Below are 12,842 nucleotides of genomic sequence, written 5' to 3'. Positions count from 1 at the left end.
TTTCAGCAGTATCAGTAATTTTGTAAGTTAAGGCACAAGGACCTGTGTCACCTTCACGTTTTAAGGTTTTTTTAAAAACGGAATTCACACAAAGACCCTTTAACTTTCCATCGCTTGGTGCCCCGCCTACTAAACCAAACTACAAAATTTAAAATTATAAAGAACAAAACTCTTACAGACAGTCATGTCTTTATTTTTCGCCAACAATGCTGAGCGATACGTATAGATTCTTGATATTAAAAGTAAAACTTATGCAACACTGAAGACTTGTTCCTTGTTGAAGACAAAAGATCGATCGACATTTTTGAAAAAAAAAAAAAAAAATTCCTAAATTTTACCACAGTCCCTGGTATTCAGTACCTGCATACTAATCACTTTGGTAAAGCCCCAGCGTCTCAAAACGCTTCTTCGTCATTTCATTAAATTTTCTAACATATTCGGGTGTCATTTCATCTTTGTACGAGCCTGTAATTCCTCGTCTCACGAAAGCGAAGCCACTACCTGGTCGATTCTTCTGTGCAGCTTCCTCTATATACGGTGGATTGACTGCCGGATTCTTTTTCATATTGTCGAATTGGAGATGATTTGCAAGCCGTTGTAATTGCTCCGCGGTAAGTGTCTTGTCCAAGAAGTTGCACAATTCGTTCAGTGTATGCTCCAGATTGTGTTTCATGTTCTCGAATGTGATGAACAGTAGGTTAGGGTAGTGCGGTCGTAGCAAGTGAAATTGCTCAACGTGATCCCAATAACATCCATGTTCGACTGATGGAGATACAGCTTAGTTTGGAATTTATTTTAATCGATTTTTGCGTCACAATATTTACCGATTCCGTGTAAGAACGAATCGAGGAACTCGTTCTTGGTACCACAATACTTGTACATGTTGTAGTAGTGATGATAAAAGGAAATTGCCGCATCTTTGGGTTCCCTGGCAACGTAGACAATTTTCGGTTTTACCTGCCACAGTTGTTTGGGTAGGAAGCAAATGGGCAAATGGGATTTGATAAATCGAGGACGCTGAAGTTCATTAATGAAATCGAATGGATTTTCTCTATCGGCAAAAGCAGTCACTGCCTGGATTCTGTAATTCGAAATCGATTAAAAGAGTTGGGTCATTAGATCAGCCTATTTTAAAGGAATATTGACTTTGACAAACTTAGGGATTTCAATAAAAGGAATTTGTGTGGAGACAAGTCTCTCCTCTAAGATAGGCTTGCAAATCCGTAACATTACTCAATAAATGGAAATCTCTGCCGAATTGATGTTTTCCCTTTGTCGTCGAGATCAACATCGTTACATATTTGCCAAACGGCTTCCTGCGTCCACGTCGTACCACATTTGGGATATGTAATCACCCATGTATCGTCTTCATAAACGTCACAGTTCCATATCCGTTCCATGTATTGCTCGTATGCCCGTGGCATTGTAATACTGTTGAACTTTGATTGAACATCGTGTTGCAACGGATGGTTCGGTATCTTGTTCAAAATGTATTTGAACTGATGATGGAAGGGAAATTCAAAATTTGTTCCATTGGCAACTGATTGCACAGAATAAGTCATAGTTGAAGCGATTTATCTGTGTTTACTTTTAACAATCTGATTGAATTAACACAAACTGGATCCACTGGATTATTTACTCAATGTAAAACGACTTCAATATCTCAGAGACTGTATCAATGCAGGGTATGATGAGTATAATGCTGAATGTTTATCAGTTAATGAACCCAAACAATCCAACAAATTCACAGAGTAAGAGTGTACATATGCGTAAAACTAGACTAATGAATCGACTGCACACTTCAAAAGATAGTTGAATAATAAACGCACTTGCAAACTGATGTTTTTACACAGCATCCAATGAATTCCAAGAGAAGTCTGTGCATACAATAAACGTAAATAACAAAAATGAAGAAAAAAAACAATTGGCTATGGTGACCCGTAAGATCTCGTTAAAAATTATTTCGGAAACATTTCTATTAATATCTAGCATGGGTCAGTAATCTTGCGTAGCAGCCTGGCAATTCTAGTAGAACATTTTGTATTTAGCGAGAATAGAAGTTTTATGCCAATTTGGAAGGGAGAACACTAAATTTGCTCGGAGATCTCTTGCAAACTTTTTGACCCGGGACGGTTTGTCAAAAGAAAGTCGAATAGAATCATTAACTTTAAATAGTTCCAACGAAATCAGTCTGCACCAAAGGTTAGGCGTGTTACAAAGATCACGAACAAGCAAGCATAGTCTTCGAAAGATAGAAATCATTGTAATAAACAAACTGCAGACTACAAAAAAAGAGGACGAAGAAGGAAGAAAATGAAATTTCATGAACTTTTGACAGCATTGACATGTAAAATAAATTAAAAATGAAAAGTGGAGGTTTCATATATATTTATTGACCTCGGCTAGCCTCGGATCAACAAAATTCACTCTAAAACTCGAATTTTAAATTTATAATAATTTTTGATCTTTGGTTATGTAAATAATGTAAGTTTTGCTCAGTAAACATCGGTAAATATCGGACTGTACGAGTCTAAAGTTCCCAAGGAGTGTGTGTGTACGTTGTGTTGAGGCTATTTAGAGTTAACAATCAAGTTTTATTAAAATAACTTGTATTATATGCAATCAGTTCAAAATAATACTGTAAGAGTAAAGGTGACGCAAGTCCTTATGTCTTCATTTCACTTACAAAATATATCAAAGAAAATTTTCACAAACTTTTTTTTCAACACTTTGAAGAAGAATAGTGAAGTTTCCTCAACAATTAGGGTGAACGTACCAATCCTCGGACAAGAATGCGTCCTCGGACACCTATTGTTCTTTCATTCATAAACTTTTTTTATGAATGAGAGAACAATAGGTGTCCGAGGACTCATTCTTGTCCGAGGATTGGTACGCTCACCCTACCACTTGTGATGTAATTTTTGTGTCCAAAGTTTATTTGATGAGATATTTTGTAAGACATAAGGACTTGCGTCACGCACAACACATACACATACTTCTGAGAGTTGTAAAGTCCATAATGGTTATTTATGAAACAAGAATCGTATGAAGGTATTTTATCGCACTAGATGTCGATTGTCAACCCGAGGCGAAGCTGAGGTTGACAAGACAACGTGTGCGATAAACTACCAGCATACGATTCGTGTTTCATACAACGTTTTATGCAATTCAGTGAGCGAATAGATCAGTGGCAAGCAACGGTTTCTTCTCTCAAAGTAGTGTCAAATGGGTTGTCAATTTCACAAAGCTAACCTCAAACAATGACAGCTCCATATAAATTTTTGTGACATTGTGGTTAGCTTTGTGAAAATGACAGCTCATTTGTCATCTCAAACGACATTGACAATGATCTATTCCCCAAGACTACAAAACAAACCACAAAAACAAAATTTTCACTAAAAAAAAAACTGAAACTGAAATTGACATCTACTGAAAAACTTGTTACAACTGTTGCAAAAACAGATGTTCTAACAGTATTCATAACAGTTGTTATTATTTACATTTGATGAATATATGATTATGATCGTGTCGATGTATTTTGGTTGCGATAAATTTTTTTCGCACTCATTTAGCGTGCGATAATAGTATGTTGTGTTACAAGTATTGTAATGTTGATTTTTTCTCGCTCCGCTCGTAAGGAAAACTTGGGTCGTGTGCTGAAAAAATCTCATTACAATACGTGTAACACATCATGCTTTGTGCCAACCGAGAATTGAAATAGACAAGAGCACAAAAAATCATAATTTTCATTGTAAACAATCACTCTTCAAATTTGATCGATCACATTGCTTCGCATTTTCTCAAACGAAAGCTGTAACAACTCATACAAAATCCATATCAACACTACTTTGAGTGTTGTAATATCACATCAAACGGGTGCTGAAATAACTAACTTTACAACACTAAAATGAGCGCTGAAAAGGGTCGTATTTCAATTCTCGGTGGCACAATTTTTTTTCGCACTGATTTTTGGATGAAATAAAACTGGTTCATATGACACTGCACACAGGCTGTGTAAGTATCGAATTCGCCTACTGAATTGCATAAAAGATTTTTTTTTTGTAGTAAGGAAGTGCGTCACGACTTCCTATTAACGTGAGAGCCTGATATCTCGGCCAAATCTTAACTGATTTAGAAGTGTAAAAGCTCGTTGAACTCAGATGGTTGCAAATATCTTACGTAGTTCAAGAGTGAGTTCTTTTTGCACCGCGTGTCAAATTCACCGATGCCCTGTAAATGTGTTGCTCGGTTCCTACATTCTCTGTAATAGAGGACCTGCGTCACGTCCGCTTACTAACATGCGAGCATGTTCAATACAAATTCCAGAGTAATTTCCATTCAATCGAAATCTACCAGATTGCAGACAGATTTATGGGCAACCTTGACTTTCTTATAGCGTGTCGTAGCGTGTCGGATCAGGAGTAATATAATTACGTATAGCATACGTAGCTACCTCATGTTGCTGCATTACGTATCAAAAAAATTACGAAAAATAATGTTCCTCAACAATACACCACTATCAGTTGAGTATACTGACGGATCACGACATTAAAATGGAAAACTCAAATGCAAATATTTTTTTTGTTTACTTTCTCGCACAAAAAAAACAGTTTACATAAACTTTGGACCTGTTCTAGAATTGTTATTGTCATCATGGAAATTTAAACTTTGAGTCTGGTGTACTCGAATTGTTATTTATTTATTGTTGTAATGATGATGGAAATTATTCGATGGAAATTTTTCGTATGTCACGAATCAACGTTTCTGTTATTAAAAAAGGGGCATCATTCGATATTCTGTCAATTGCTTGCTTAACTTCGTACAAGTTGTGCCGGAAATAATGATAATCTATAACCTCATACTACTGATTCTTGTTTCATTTTGTGGTGAGCTCCTGGCAATAAATTTTGTAACAAACTCCTTCTAATAGATTTGAAAAGTATAGCCACAGCACAAGCTGAAACATGTGACGTTGGCGTTGATGGTTGCTCATGGACTTGCAAAAAAGTACCACCGCCACCTGGACAAATGTCGTGTATGGCAATACCAGCAACGCCACAATCTTGCGAGATTGGTTCCAGTGAAACCTCATGCGGAACGACCTGCACATGCTGTAAATGTCATTAAAATGTTTGAAAATTATGTAAAAATGTGAGTCAATTCGTCTTTGAAATGTAGCCAAAGCTGATGAGACATGCAAAGTTGGAGAGAATGGCTGCTCGTGGAATTGCGAAAAGGATCCACTCGAAACTGGACAAATTACATGTCTTGCAATTCCAGCAACACCCGAAAATTGTGTTGTTGGTTCCAGTGAATCGTCATGCGGAACGACCTGCACATGCTGTAAATCATACACATTATGACTTGTTTAAGAAAATTAGATTTTTGTTGACTGATCGTTTAAATGTATAGCCAAAGCTGAAACATGCAAAGTTGGAGAGAATGGCTGCTCGTGGAATTGCGAAAGGGATCAACTCGAACCTGGACAAATGACGTGTCTGGCTATTCCAGCAGCACCCGAAAATTGTGTTGTTGGTTCCAGTGAATCGTCATGCGGAACGACATGCGCATGTTGTAAATCTTAAGATTAAGAGGAACTCACGATGCTGGTGAGACATATTGTCACGTTGTAGATAAGTAGAAGAACGTGTACATGTAAGTATGGTGTTTATGCAATAAAGTGACTTTATTACTCAAAGAAGTTGGTTTCATAAAGATTCAATAGGGGTAAACCATTATGGTTCGTAAAGTTCGTAAGTATGGCGATATCATACACTTTTGCCTTTAAATTTTTGGGAGAAATGTCAAATGTTCAATAAATTGTCATATAAAACTTATGAACTTTACGGTTCACCCCTAATGTTTGTTACTTCTTTTGTTTTGAGTATCCCGTAATATATTTGCTACCAAATCTTGTACTTCCTCGGTTTTACTGTACGTTTGACTACATAAAAGTAGCTCTAGCTACTGGCCATCGTTCATTCATTGTCGTGCCATCGTTGGCAATAAGAAACGGCTGTTATTGATTATAAAATGATTTCTGCATTTCTTTGATTAGCTGGTCTACGAATTAAAGCTCGGAAAGGAATTCGAGGTCACGCTAAATTAACGCAATCGTTTTTGAGAGACGTAGGCCATACATCGAATTGACATGAGTAAAGTAGGTAAACACCAAAGGTAACGAAAACCCACTAAAACACACACTCGACGCAGTTGTCAAAATTTCACTTATAAATTAAGTTTGTAAGGTTGGTATAATGATACAGCGTCAAAGTTTTATTTTTGAGAAGTGTGACCGATTTCCCGTTAAAATAATCTGTTCTAGTGCTTGGTTCAGTGCTATGATTATACATATCGCTACACACACATACGTACAAGAAGTTATAGAGATATACCTCCGTAGAGGTCTTACATCAGATTCAATGTTGGGCATGATTTGTAGTCAGATTCGATAGTTTTCCTTGCACTAAAAGCAGGAAAAAGAACAGAATATCGGACTACTTCTTTTACCTGTTGAAGCCCGCTCACCTCTACATTCGACCACATTTTCCCGTCATTCGTTCATAATTTGGGCTCGTTCGTTCCACTCATTCGCTCATATTGCCCTACATTCGTTCCACACAAACTAGGAAGCCAAATGATAGTTATTAAAATCTGTTCCTTCGCCTGTTCGTGGAGTGCGTTATCACACCTCCTCGTACTCCTGCCACTTCATCAACATAAAAAAATTAGACAAAATGAAGAAATTTTCTTTTATTTTTCGACTTTTAACAAGTTGGTTGCATAAATTTACTCTACCAGCAAAACAGTCTGTGTAAGGAAAATTAAGTTCTCAAGCCGAATGTACTTCATATGAATTTTACGACAATTACGCACTTCCATTGGTAGAATTCTGATCACCAATGTTGAGCTTATTTTGCATATGCTTTGTAAGAGGTGGAATGCTTTCTCTCGGTATCAAAAATGTTGACAAATTGAATAAGTCCAAGAAGACTTTGTAGCGATCACTACACAACGGGCAATAAAATTTCTGTCAAAAAATATCATTTCCACCGTGTAAGTGTGCAAACAGATTACCTAAGCGTTGACTTTAGATATTGATAACCTGACGATCCACCGGTACCAAGTTGCTGAGAGCCGATCATTCTCTGAACCATTATCACGTGATTGTCTGGGGAATTCGATTGTGTGAAAAGTTACTCAACTCAAAATGAGGTTCGACATTCAAAATTTACATCTCCATTTGGTGATGAACGAGTCGATGTCCATCAGCAAAGTAAGAATTTGATGTGGCTGACTAAAACGTGGCTCGTCTCGGTACAATGTTATCATAATTGCCCCTTGTAGCGCTTTATAGGTAAATCGACGTTCACCGCGAGACACCAACGCATCGTGGACATTTTGATCGAAAATCGATAGGTAAACCTCTCGTCGCTTCAATATATCCATTAGCCGATAGTTTCGAAAGTCCTCGTCTGGTTCTTCCTGAATTCACACACATGACACCAAAAAGATATTTCGACTGCCTGATCCACCTTACCTTAGCTTCAGTTTCCTGGTCATCTAGCACCTGTTCAACACTTTTACGAAACTTTTCCCAAAAATTGAAGCCATCCGCTTCCAATCCCGGTGTTCGTTCCAGCCAATTCTGAACCAAATCGGATAGGGAAGGATCTTTTAACGAAATTTCCAGCTGCTCTAATATTTTCGGATCCGCACCCACCGTCTCGGTCATTGTTTTGTTGTACTTTATGCGATGCTCCGGCTTGATGCCCAACTTATTTTCTATCATCCGAAATTGGAGACTTTGGAATCCGGACGCTGTTGACAGATAATTTCGAAAGTCCATGAAATCCAGCGGAGTCATGGTTTCTAAAATGGGTACTTGGTCCACCAAAAGCTGTAAGTAGATTTGAACTTTTTTTTTCTCATTTTTTCCATAAAATTCACAAAATTAAATTTTGGAAAAATTTGCGAAAATATATGAAAACTCAGTCAGTGAGGTGGTGGGTGTTACAATTCATAAGCTACCAATTAGTCATGTCAGAAATGTTGCGATAAATACCCACCACCCATGAATCAAATATTCGCATTAATGGCCAGGGACTATTTTTGGGGAAACATTTTCCAATTTTTTTTTTTAATATTTTCCCCAAATGTTTTTTTTCGTCAAAATTAGAGAAAATCTGGTAAAACTGAAGAAAATCAGGAAAATGTTTTCCCAAAAATATTCCCTGTTAATTCCTGTTACAAACCCACACAACGAGCTGACTTGGTATGTGCATATGAATCGTCAAATGGTTAAATCAATAATATCACATAACACACGCAACAATATTACATTACAAAGTAGCTATAAGCACACCGTCCCACACGGATCTATTTTTAGCAAAAACGCATTGCACTTCTATGTTAAACGATAAAACATTGAGGTAAATTTAGAAAATCGGAAAAACTTTTTTTTTTCAACAAATCGGATATAACCAATCAAAAGAACAAACCTTCAAAATCAACACAATCCGATTAAGTCGCTTCAAAATGTCCAGTGTCCTCGATTCCTCAATCATTTCACTATCGAATAGTTGCCGTATTGAGTCCAGTTCGTAAATAATCTGTTTGAACCATAACTCATAAGCTAAAATAAATATTGGACATTAGTTACAGTTTGGATTGGATTTTTTTTGCACTGCGTGCGTTAGGTATTAGGTATTGATGAAGAAATCAAACATTTTGTGTGTTTTCAGTGAATGTTGACAATGTTCATGTTTCATGTTGGGTATATATAATGTGTTGTGTTGTGAAGGATATAAATGAATTGGACGAGAATGGAGTATCGTATACTGAATTGTATTCATTTTGTTATGGGCTAATGCTCTTGATTGGATTGGAAGACAGGGGCGGATCCAGCTTTTGCTCTGACTCAGGCGGATAGAAGAGAAACAGTTTCTGACCAAGGCGGATTTTGTTTAAAAAAAAATTTTCTATGTAAAAATCTTCTTCTGAACCCCAGCGACCGCCTCGACCGCACATAGGTGGATCCGCGCCTGTTGGAAGAATGGGATTAATTTGATATATTAGCAATTTGGGTATGTGAAGGTCTCGACGCCACAAATCGTTAATTAATTGGCTACCTTGCATTTAGGTCTGCTTATTGACTTGTTTTGCAATGGAAAGTGTTAAAATACCGTTTTTTCTCGAGCTAAAATAACGGTATTTATCGACTCTTCATACAAACGAGCTAAAATGACCGTTTTTTTTCGATTCTTCATAAAAACGAACGAAAATGACCGTTTTTATCGATTCTTCATACTAACGAACTAAAATGACCGTTCTTTCGACTCTCCATACAAACGAGCCAAAATAACCGTTTTTTTTCGACTCTTTATACAAACGAGCTAAATTTAAAAAAAAAAGTAAAAAATGTAAAAAAAAAATGATTTTGACATTGAAAAATAGATAAATATTGACAAATTTGACGATTACAAAAGGGTTGGAAATCTTACATGTTGCAGGTAACTATGTCTTCAGGTAATCTATTTTATCTGCTACACCTTTTTTAAATTATTTTTAATATGGGGAGCTACAGCTGTGACAGTTATTGTTGCCTGGAGACAGAGTTACCTATCAACTGTTTTTTGTCAGTGCACCTGATGATGTGTAATCTCGCGTACATAACACGGGATAAAAAAAAATCCCACAAAAACCTCAAAAGAGGAAAAGGTGACGCTAGTCTAGTAAAACGTAATCATTTTTAATCAAGAAAATGTGTCGACGAGAATTTTTCCGATGAAATTTTACAATGAAAATTTTACAAAAAAAATGCGTCACAAGTGGCAGATGATTATTGTCGTATGAGGGGTTTCCTGAGGAGGAAACCACTCTTTTTTATTGATGTGATTAACATGCTTAACATGATGATGAATTGGTGATTTACCAGCATTTGACCGGGGGAATCGTCGCAAAACTACAAATAAACGTGAAATATAGCGGTTAATCAATGTTAATCACCGATTAACCGTTTGGATTCACAAACTGATTTCTGATTAACAGATTAACTGATTGACCATGTTAATCACAAAATAGTGGTTTTCCCCTCGGGGTTTCCTCAGAGTCTGTCACCTGTGACGCGATTTTCTTTTGTTAAATTTTCGTTGTAAAATCTCATCGTTAAACTTCTCGTTGACTCATTTTCTTGTTTAAAATTGATTTCGTTTAGGCGCAGAATGCGTCACCAAAACTGATATCAAATGTTTTAGAAGTTTAATTTTTACTAGACTAGCGTCACCTTTTCCTCCTTCGATGTTTTTGTGGGATATCAGTTTTTTTTGAAGTTTTGGTTATCCCAAGTTATACAGTTACAGTGGGCTTTTTTTAGTTCGGAACATTTTGAGACATTTTCGAGTCTTAACAGTCATCGATGTTCCCAGTCAATTAAGGGCACATTTTTTTGATATCTAACGTTAGAGCCTCGGCCTGTTTCCGCTATCAAAATTTTTTCTCCGCCAATCACATGAGATAAAGAAAAAAATCGAAAAACTTAAAGCGAGCAGATTGACACAATAGGCTGGACTATTAATTCAATGTTAAAAGCATTTTACGTTGATCTGAGCTCATAGACAAATTACAAGTGGTGCACCCAAAAAAAAAGTTCTACGTTTTAATCACCCAAAAACGCGATAAGACCAATGGTTTACTCATCCGTACACCATGTACGTACATTTAAAACGTACAGTAAGTGTCATATAGACTTTGACGTTTATTTGTCTATTTTAAAATAGATCAAAGCTAATTAGTGATTCGTATCATATCATATGTTTTTTAGTTTTAAAAAATTATTACAAGCAAAAAAAATTTTTTAAAAAAATATAAAAAATAAAGTTTTCAATGGATTTGAACCGGGTATCTCTCGCACTCTAGGCTAAGACTTTCCCGCTGAGCTAACAGGTCATTGAGAGAATCGAAGTGCTAGTCGAAAGCTTCTAATTAACGGTTGAAAAGTAAAGTAAATAATTGATTGGCACAGTGGTGCTTTTTTAGTTTCATATACGATGCATCAAAATGTAAGTTGAACTGCAAATTTTACGAGCAACCTTTTATTTATCAATCACCTTGATCCGCCTCATCAGATCAAAGTTATGAATTTTTGGTGTGGCTACCCCCGGCGTAATTTCGAATCGAGCCCGCGTCAGATTACAGATTATTTTTAAACCTTTTCTTTTAATTTTTAATTCAACGAACGAATTTTTTTTGTCTAAGAAAATAATTGAAAAAAAGATATCTGAATGGCGGAATGACGTCAAATTGGTTGAAATATAGAAATCACAATTGCAACTGTGACAGTTGAACTGTCACATAATAAGTACGGATTAAATGTACAGCAATGTACGAATAAAGTGTACATCAACGTACGGATAAAACCACCAAAACGTAAGACCAATGGCTTACTCATCCGTAAATTGTACATTCAAAACGTACTTTCTACTGGTTACTCGTAGGAATTGGGCGATTTTAATGTACATCCAAAATTTCATTTTTTTTTTTGGGTGCGTTTTCATGGCTTTGTTTCGATCCAAAAATGTTCACATGAATTTTTTTTGTAATTTTTTTTGTAATTTTTTTTTTTTTTTAAATTTTTACTCAAATGTCTTCACTGAGCTTTTGTAATTAAAAGACAAAATTCCATCATTTATTTTAGAATTTAGAAAATTAATTTCACTTCCGATGCACAGATGATTTTACTTTTAATTTTATTAAACATTTTGGTAGTCCTTTGGAAAAGTCGAAGAAACTTCCCATAAAAACACTTCAATGACTAAAATCTACTGTAATGTTAACTCATAAAACACTTCAAACCCCATTCTACGTCTTTTTAAAAAAGTATCAAAAATAAAAAAAATAAAACAAAATCCACCATACACCTCTCATCTTCATAACCACATTTTCTTTGTGCTTCTTTATCGTATTGCAGCAAGACTGCATAGCAACCGCATTCAAGATAACGGACAAAGAAAATGAAACCCAAACCTGAATTTTTTTCCAAAAAAAATTTATGATTTTTCGTCAAGCCTTCACAAACCATTTAAAAGCGATAATTTTCCGGGAAAAGAATTCACCTTGATGTGTGATGATGAACAGATGCTCATCATGGACAGGTCTATCGTGTTCCGTCGACAGCATCCGTTGTGCGCTTAACAATTTATCCAGAACTAAGTATTCGCCGTATAACATTCCATTACGATTGGCATCGCTACCACTTTTTGCCGAACTTCAAGGGAAAGAAAGTAAAAGTCAGAATTGGCATATCAAGAACGGTCAATTAATAAAAGAAAAGCAAAAAAAAACAAATTGAGTTATGCTCACAAATCGGAATTTCGCATGGGACAACTCATGGCGGTAATTGACTATTAAAAACACACAAGTTAAATATGAAATATGTAGGAGGTCAACAACAACAACAGACCACTACAAATGTTACAAACAGACTAATGAAGCCTTTGACGAATTGATTCTAATATCGCAGGACGTATATGGCGTTAGCAATAGTTATCATTTGAATCGGTTTTTTTTTGTATACCATCGACAACATCGATGGAAACATTCTAAATTGTTGTCAACATTTGTGTTTTAGCATGCAGTGAGGCGAAGATCTTAAACTCCCCATTGAAGGGGAAAGGCCTCTTTGACATCACTTAGACTATTTTATGCTTAAAAAATTAAACAGCTTTTTAAGTGGGTGGCTTCGACTTTTACTCAATATTACTACATTCGATTACCGACTTCCTCGCTTCACATCACATCAACAAAGCTTCTGAAGTTGTTAAAATGCCGATATTCAGATAAAC

The 12,842-nt window shown here is 36.0% G+C and overlaps 3 protein-coding genes across 3 annotated transcripts; 1 reads left to right on the top strand and 2 right to left on the bottom strand.

Moving 5' to 3' along the window:
- Positions 1-166: 166 nt before the first annotated feature.
- On the bottom strand, positions 167-1,822 carry LOC119076114 (sulfotransferase family cytosolic 1B member 1-like). Its single transcript, XM_037182776.1, has 3 exons — positions 1,234-1,822; positions 825-1,081; positions 167-762 (listed from the first exon to the last, which is right to left on the bottom strand). Exons 1-3 carry the CDS (start codon positions 1,560-1,562, stop codon positions 368-370), a joined length of 981 nt encoding a protein of 326 aa, XP_037038671.1. The 5' UTR covers positions 1,563-1,822; the 3' UTR covers positions 167-367.
- Positions 1,823-4,740: 2,918 nt separating this feature from the next.
- LOC119076152 (keratin-associated protein 10-7-like) lies at positions 4,741-5,698 on the top strand. The gene is made up of 4 exons (XM_037182836.1): positions 4,741-4,886; positions 4,946-5,113; positions 5,179-5,343; positions 5,413-5,698. The coding sequence occupies exons 1-4, from the start codon at positions 4,841-4,843 to the stop codon at positions 5,583-5,585; spliced, it is 552 nt and encodes a 183-aa protein (XP_037038731.1). The 5' UTR covers positions 4,741-4,840; the 3' UTR covers positions 5,586-5,698.
- A 1,033-nt stretch (positions 5,699-6,731) lies between these two features.
- Positions 6,732-12,515, bottom strand: LOC119076093 (tryptophan 2,3-dioxygenase). Its single transcript, XM_037182748.1, has 7 exons — positions 12,361-12,515; positions 12,114-12,265; positions 8,502-8,635; positions 7,541-7,900; positions 7,236-7,485; positions 7,078-7,171; positions 6,732-7,007 (listed from the first exon to the last, which is right to left on the bottom strand). The coding sequence occupies exons 1-7, from the start codon at positions 12,387-12,389 to the stop codon at positions 6,869-6,871; spliced, it is 1,158 nt and encodes a 385-aa protein (XP_037038643.1). The 5' UTR covers positions 12,390-12,515; the 3' UTR covers positions 6,732-6,868.
- Positions 12,516-12,842: the final 327 nt, after the last annotated feature.

Source organism: Bradysia coprophila, unplaced genomic scaffold (assembly GCF_014529535.1).
Source record: "Bradysia coprophila strain Holo2 unplaced genomic scaffold, BU_Bcop_v1 contig_232, whole genome shotgun sequence".
Lineage (NCBI taxonomy): Eukaryota > Metazoa > Arthropoda > Insecta > Diptera > Sciaridae > Bradysia > Bradysia coprophila.
Note: the sequence above shows the minus strand (reverse complement) of the source record. Positions and strands in the feature narration are given on the sequence as shown.

Coding starts and splice junctions, on each gene's coding strand:
- LOC119076114 (XM_037182776.1), bottom strand. CDS start 1,562: ATGACTTATTCTGTGCAATCAGTTGCCAATGGAACAAATTTTGAATTT. Junction 1,082..1,233: donor CAGAGATTTCCATTTATTGA/GTAATGTTACGG, acceptor TTCGAATTACAG/AATCCAGGCAGTGACTGCTT. Junction 763..824: donor TTCGTTCTTACACGGAATCG/GTAAATATTGTG, acceptor TATCTCCATCAG/TCGAACATGGATGTTATTGG.
- LOC119076152 (XM_037182836.1), top strand. CDS start 4,841: ATGATAATCTATAACCTCATACTACTGATTCTTGTTTCATTTTGTG. Junction 4,887..4,945: donor GATTCTTGTTTCATTTTGTG/GTGAGCTCCTGG, acceptor TGAAAAGTATAG/CCACAGCACAAGCTGAAACA. Junction 5,344..5,412: donor CGGAACGACCTGCACATGCT/GTAAATCATACA, acceptor TTAAATGTATAG/CCAAAGCTGAAACATGCAAA.
- LOC119076093 (XM_037182748.1), bottom strand. CDS start 12,389: ATGAGTTGTCCCATGCGAAATTCCGATTT. Junction 7,172..7,235: donor GTTCATCACCAAATGGAGAT/GTAAATTTTGAA, acceptor CGAATTCCCCAG/ACAATCACGTGATAATGGTT. Junction 7,008..7,077: donor TATCTAAAGTCAACGCTTAG/GTAATCTGTTTG, acceptor CCCGTTGTGTAG/TGATCGCTACAAAGTCTTCT.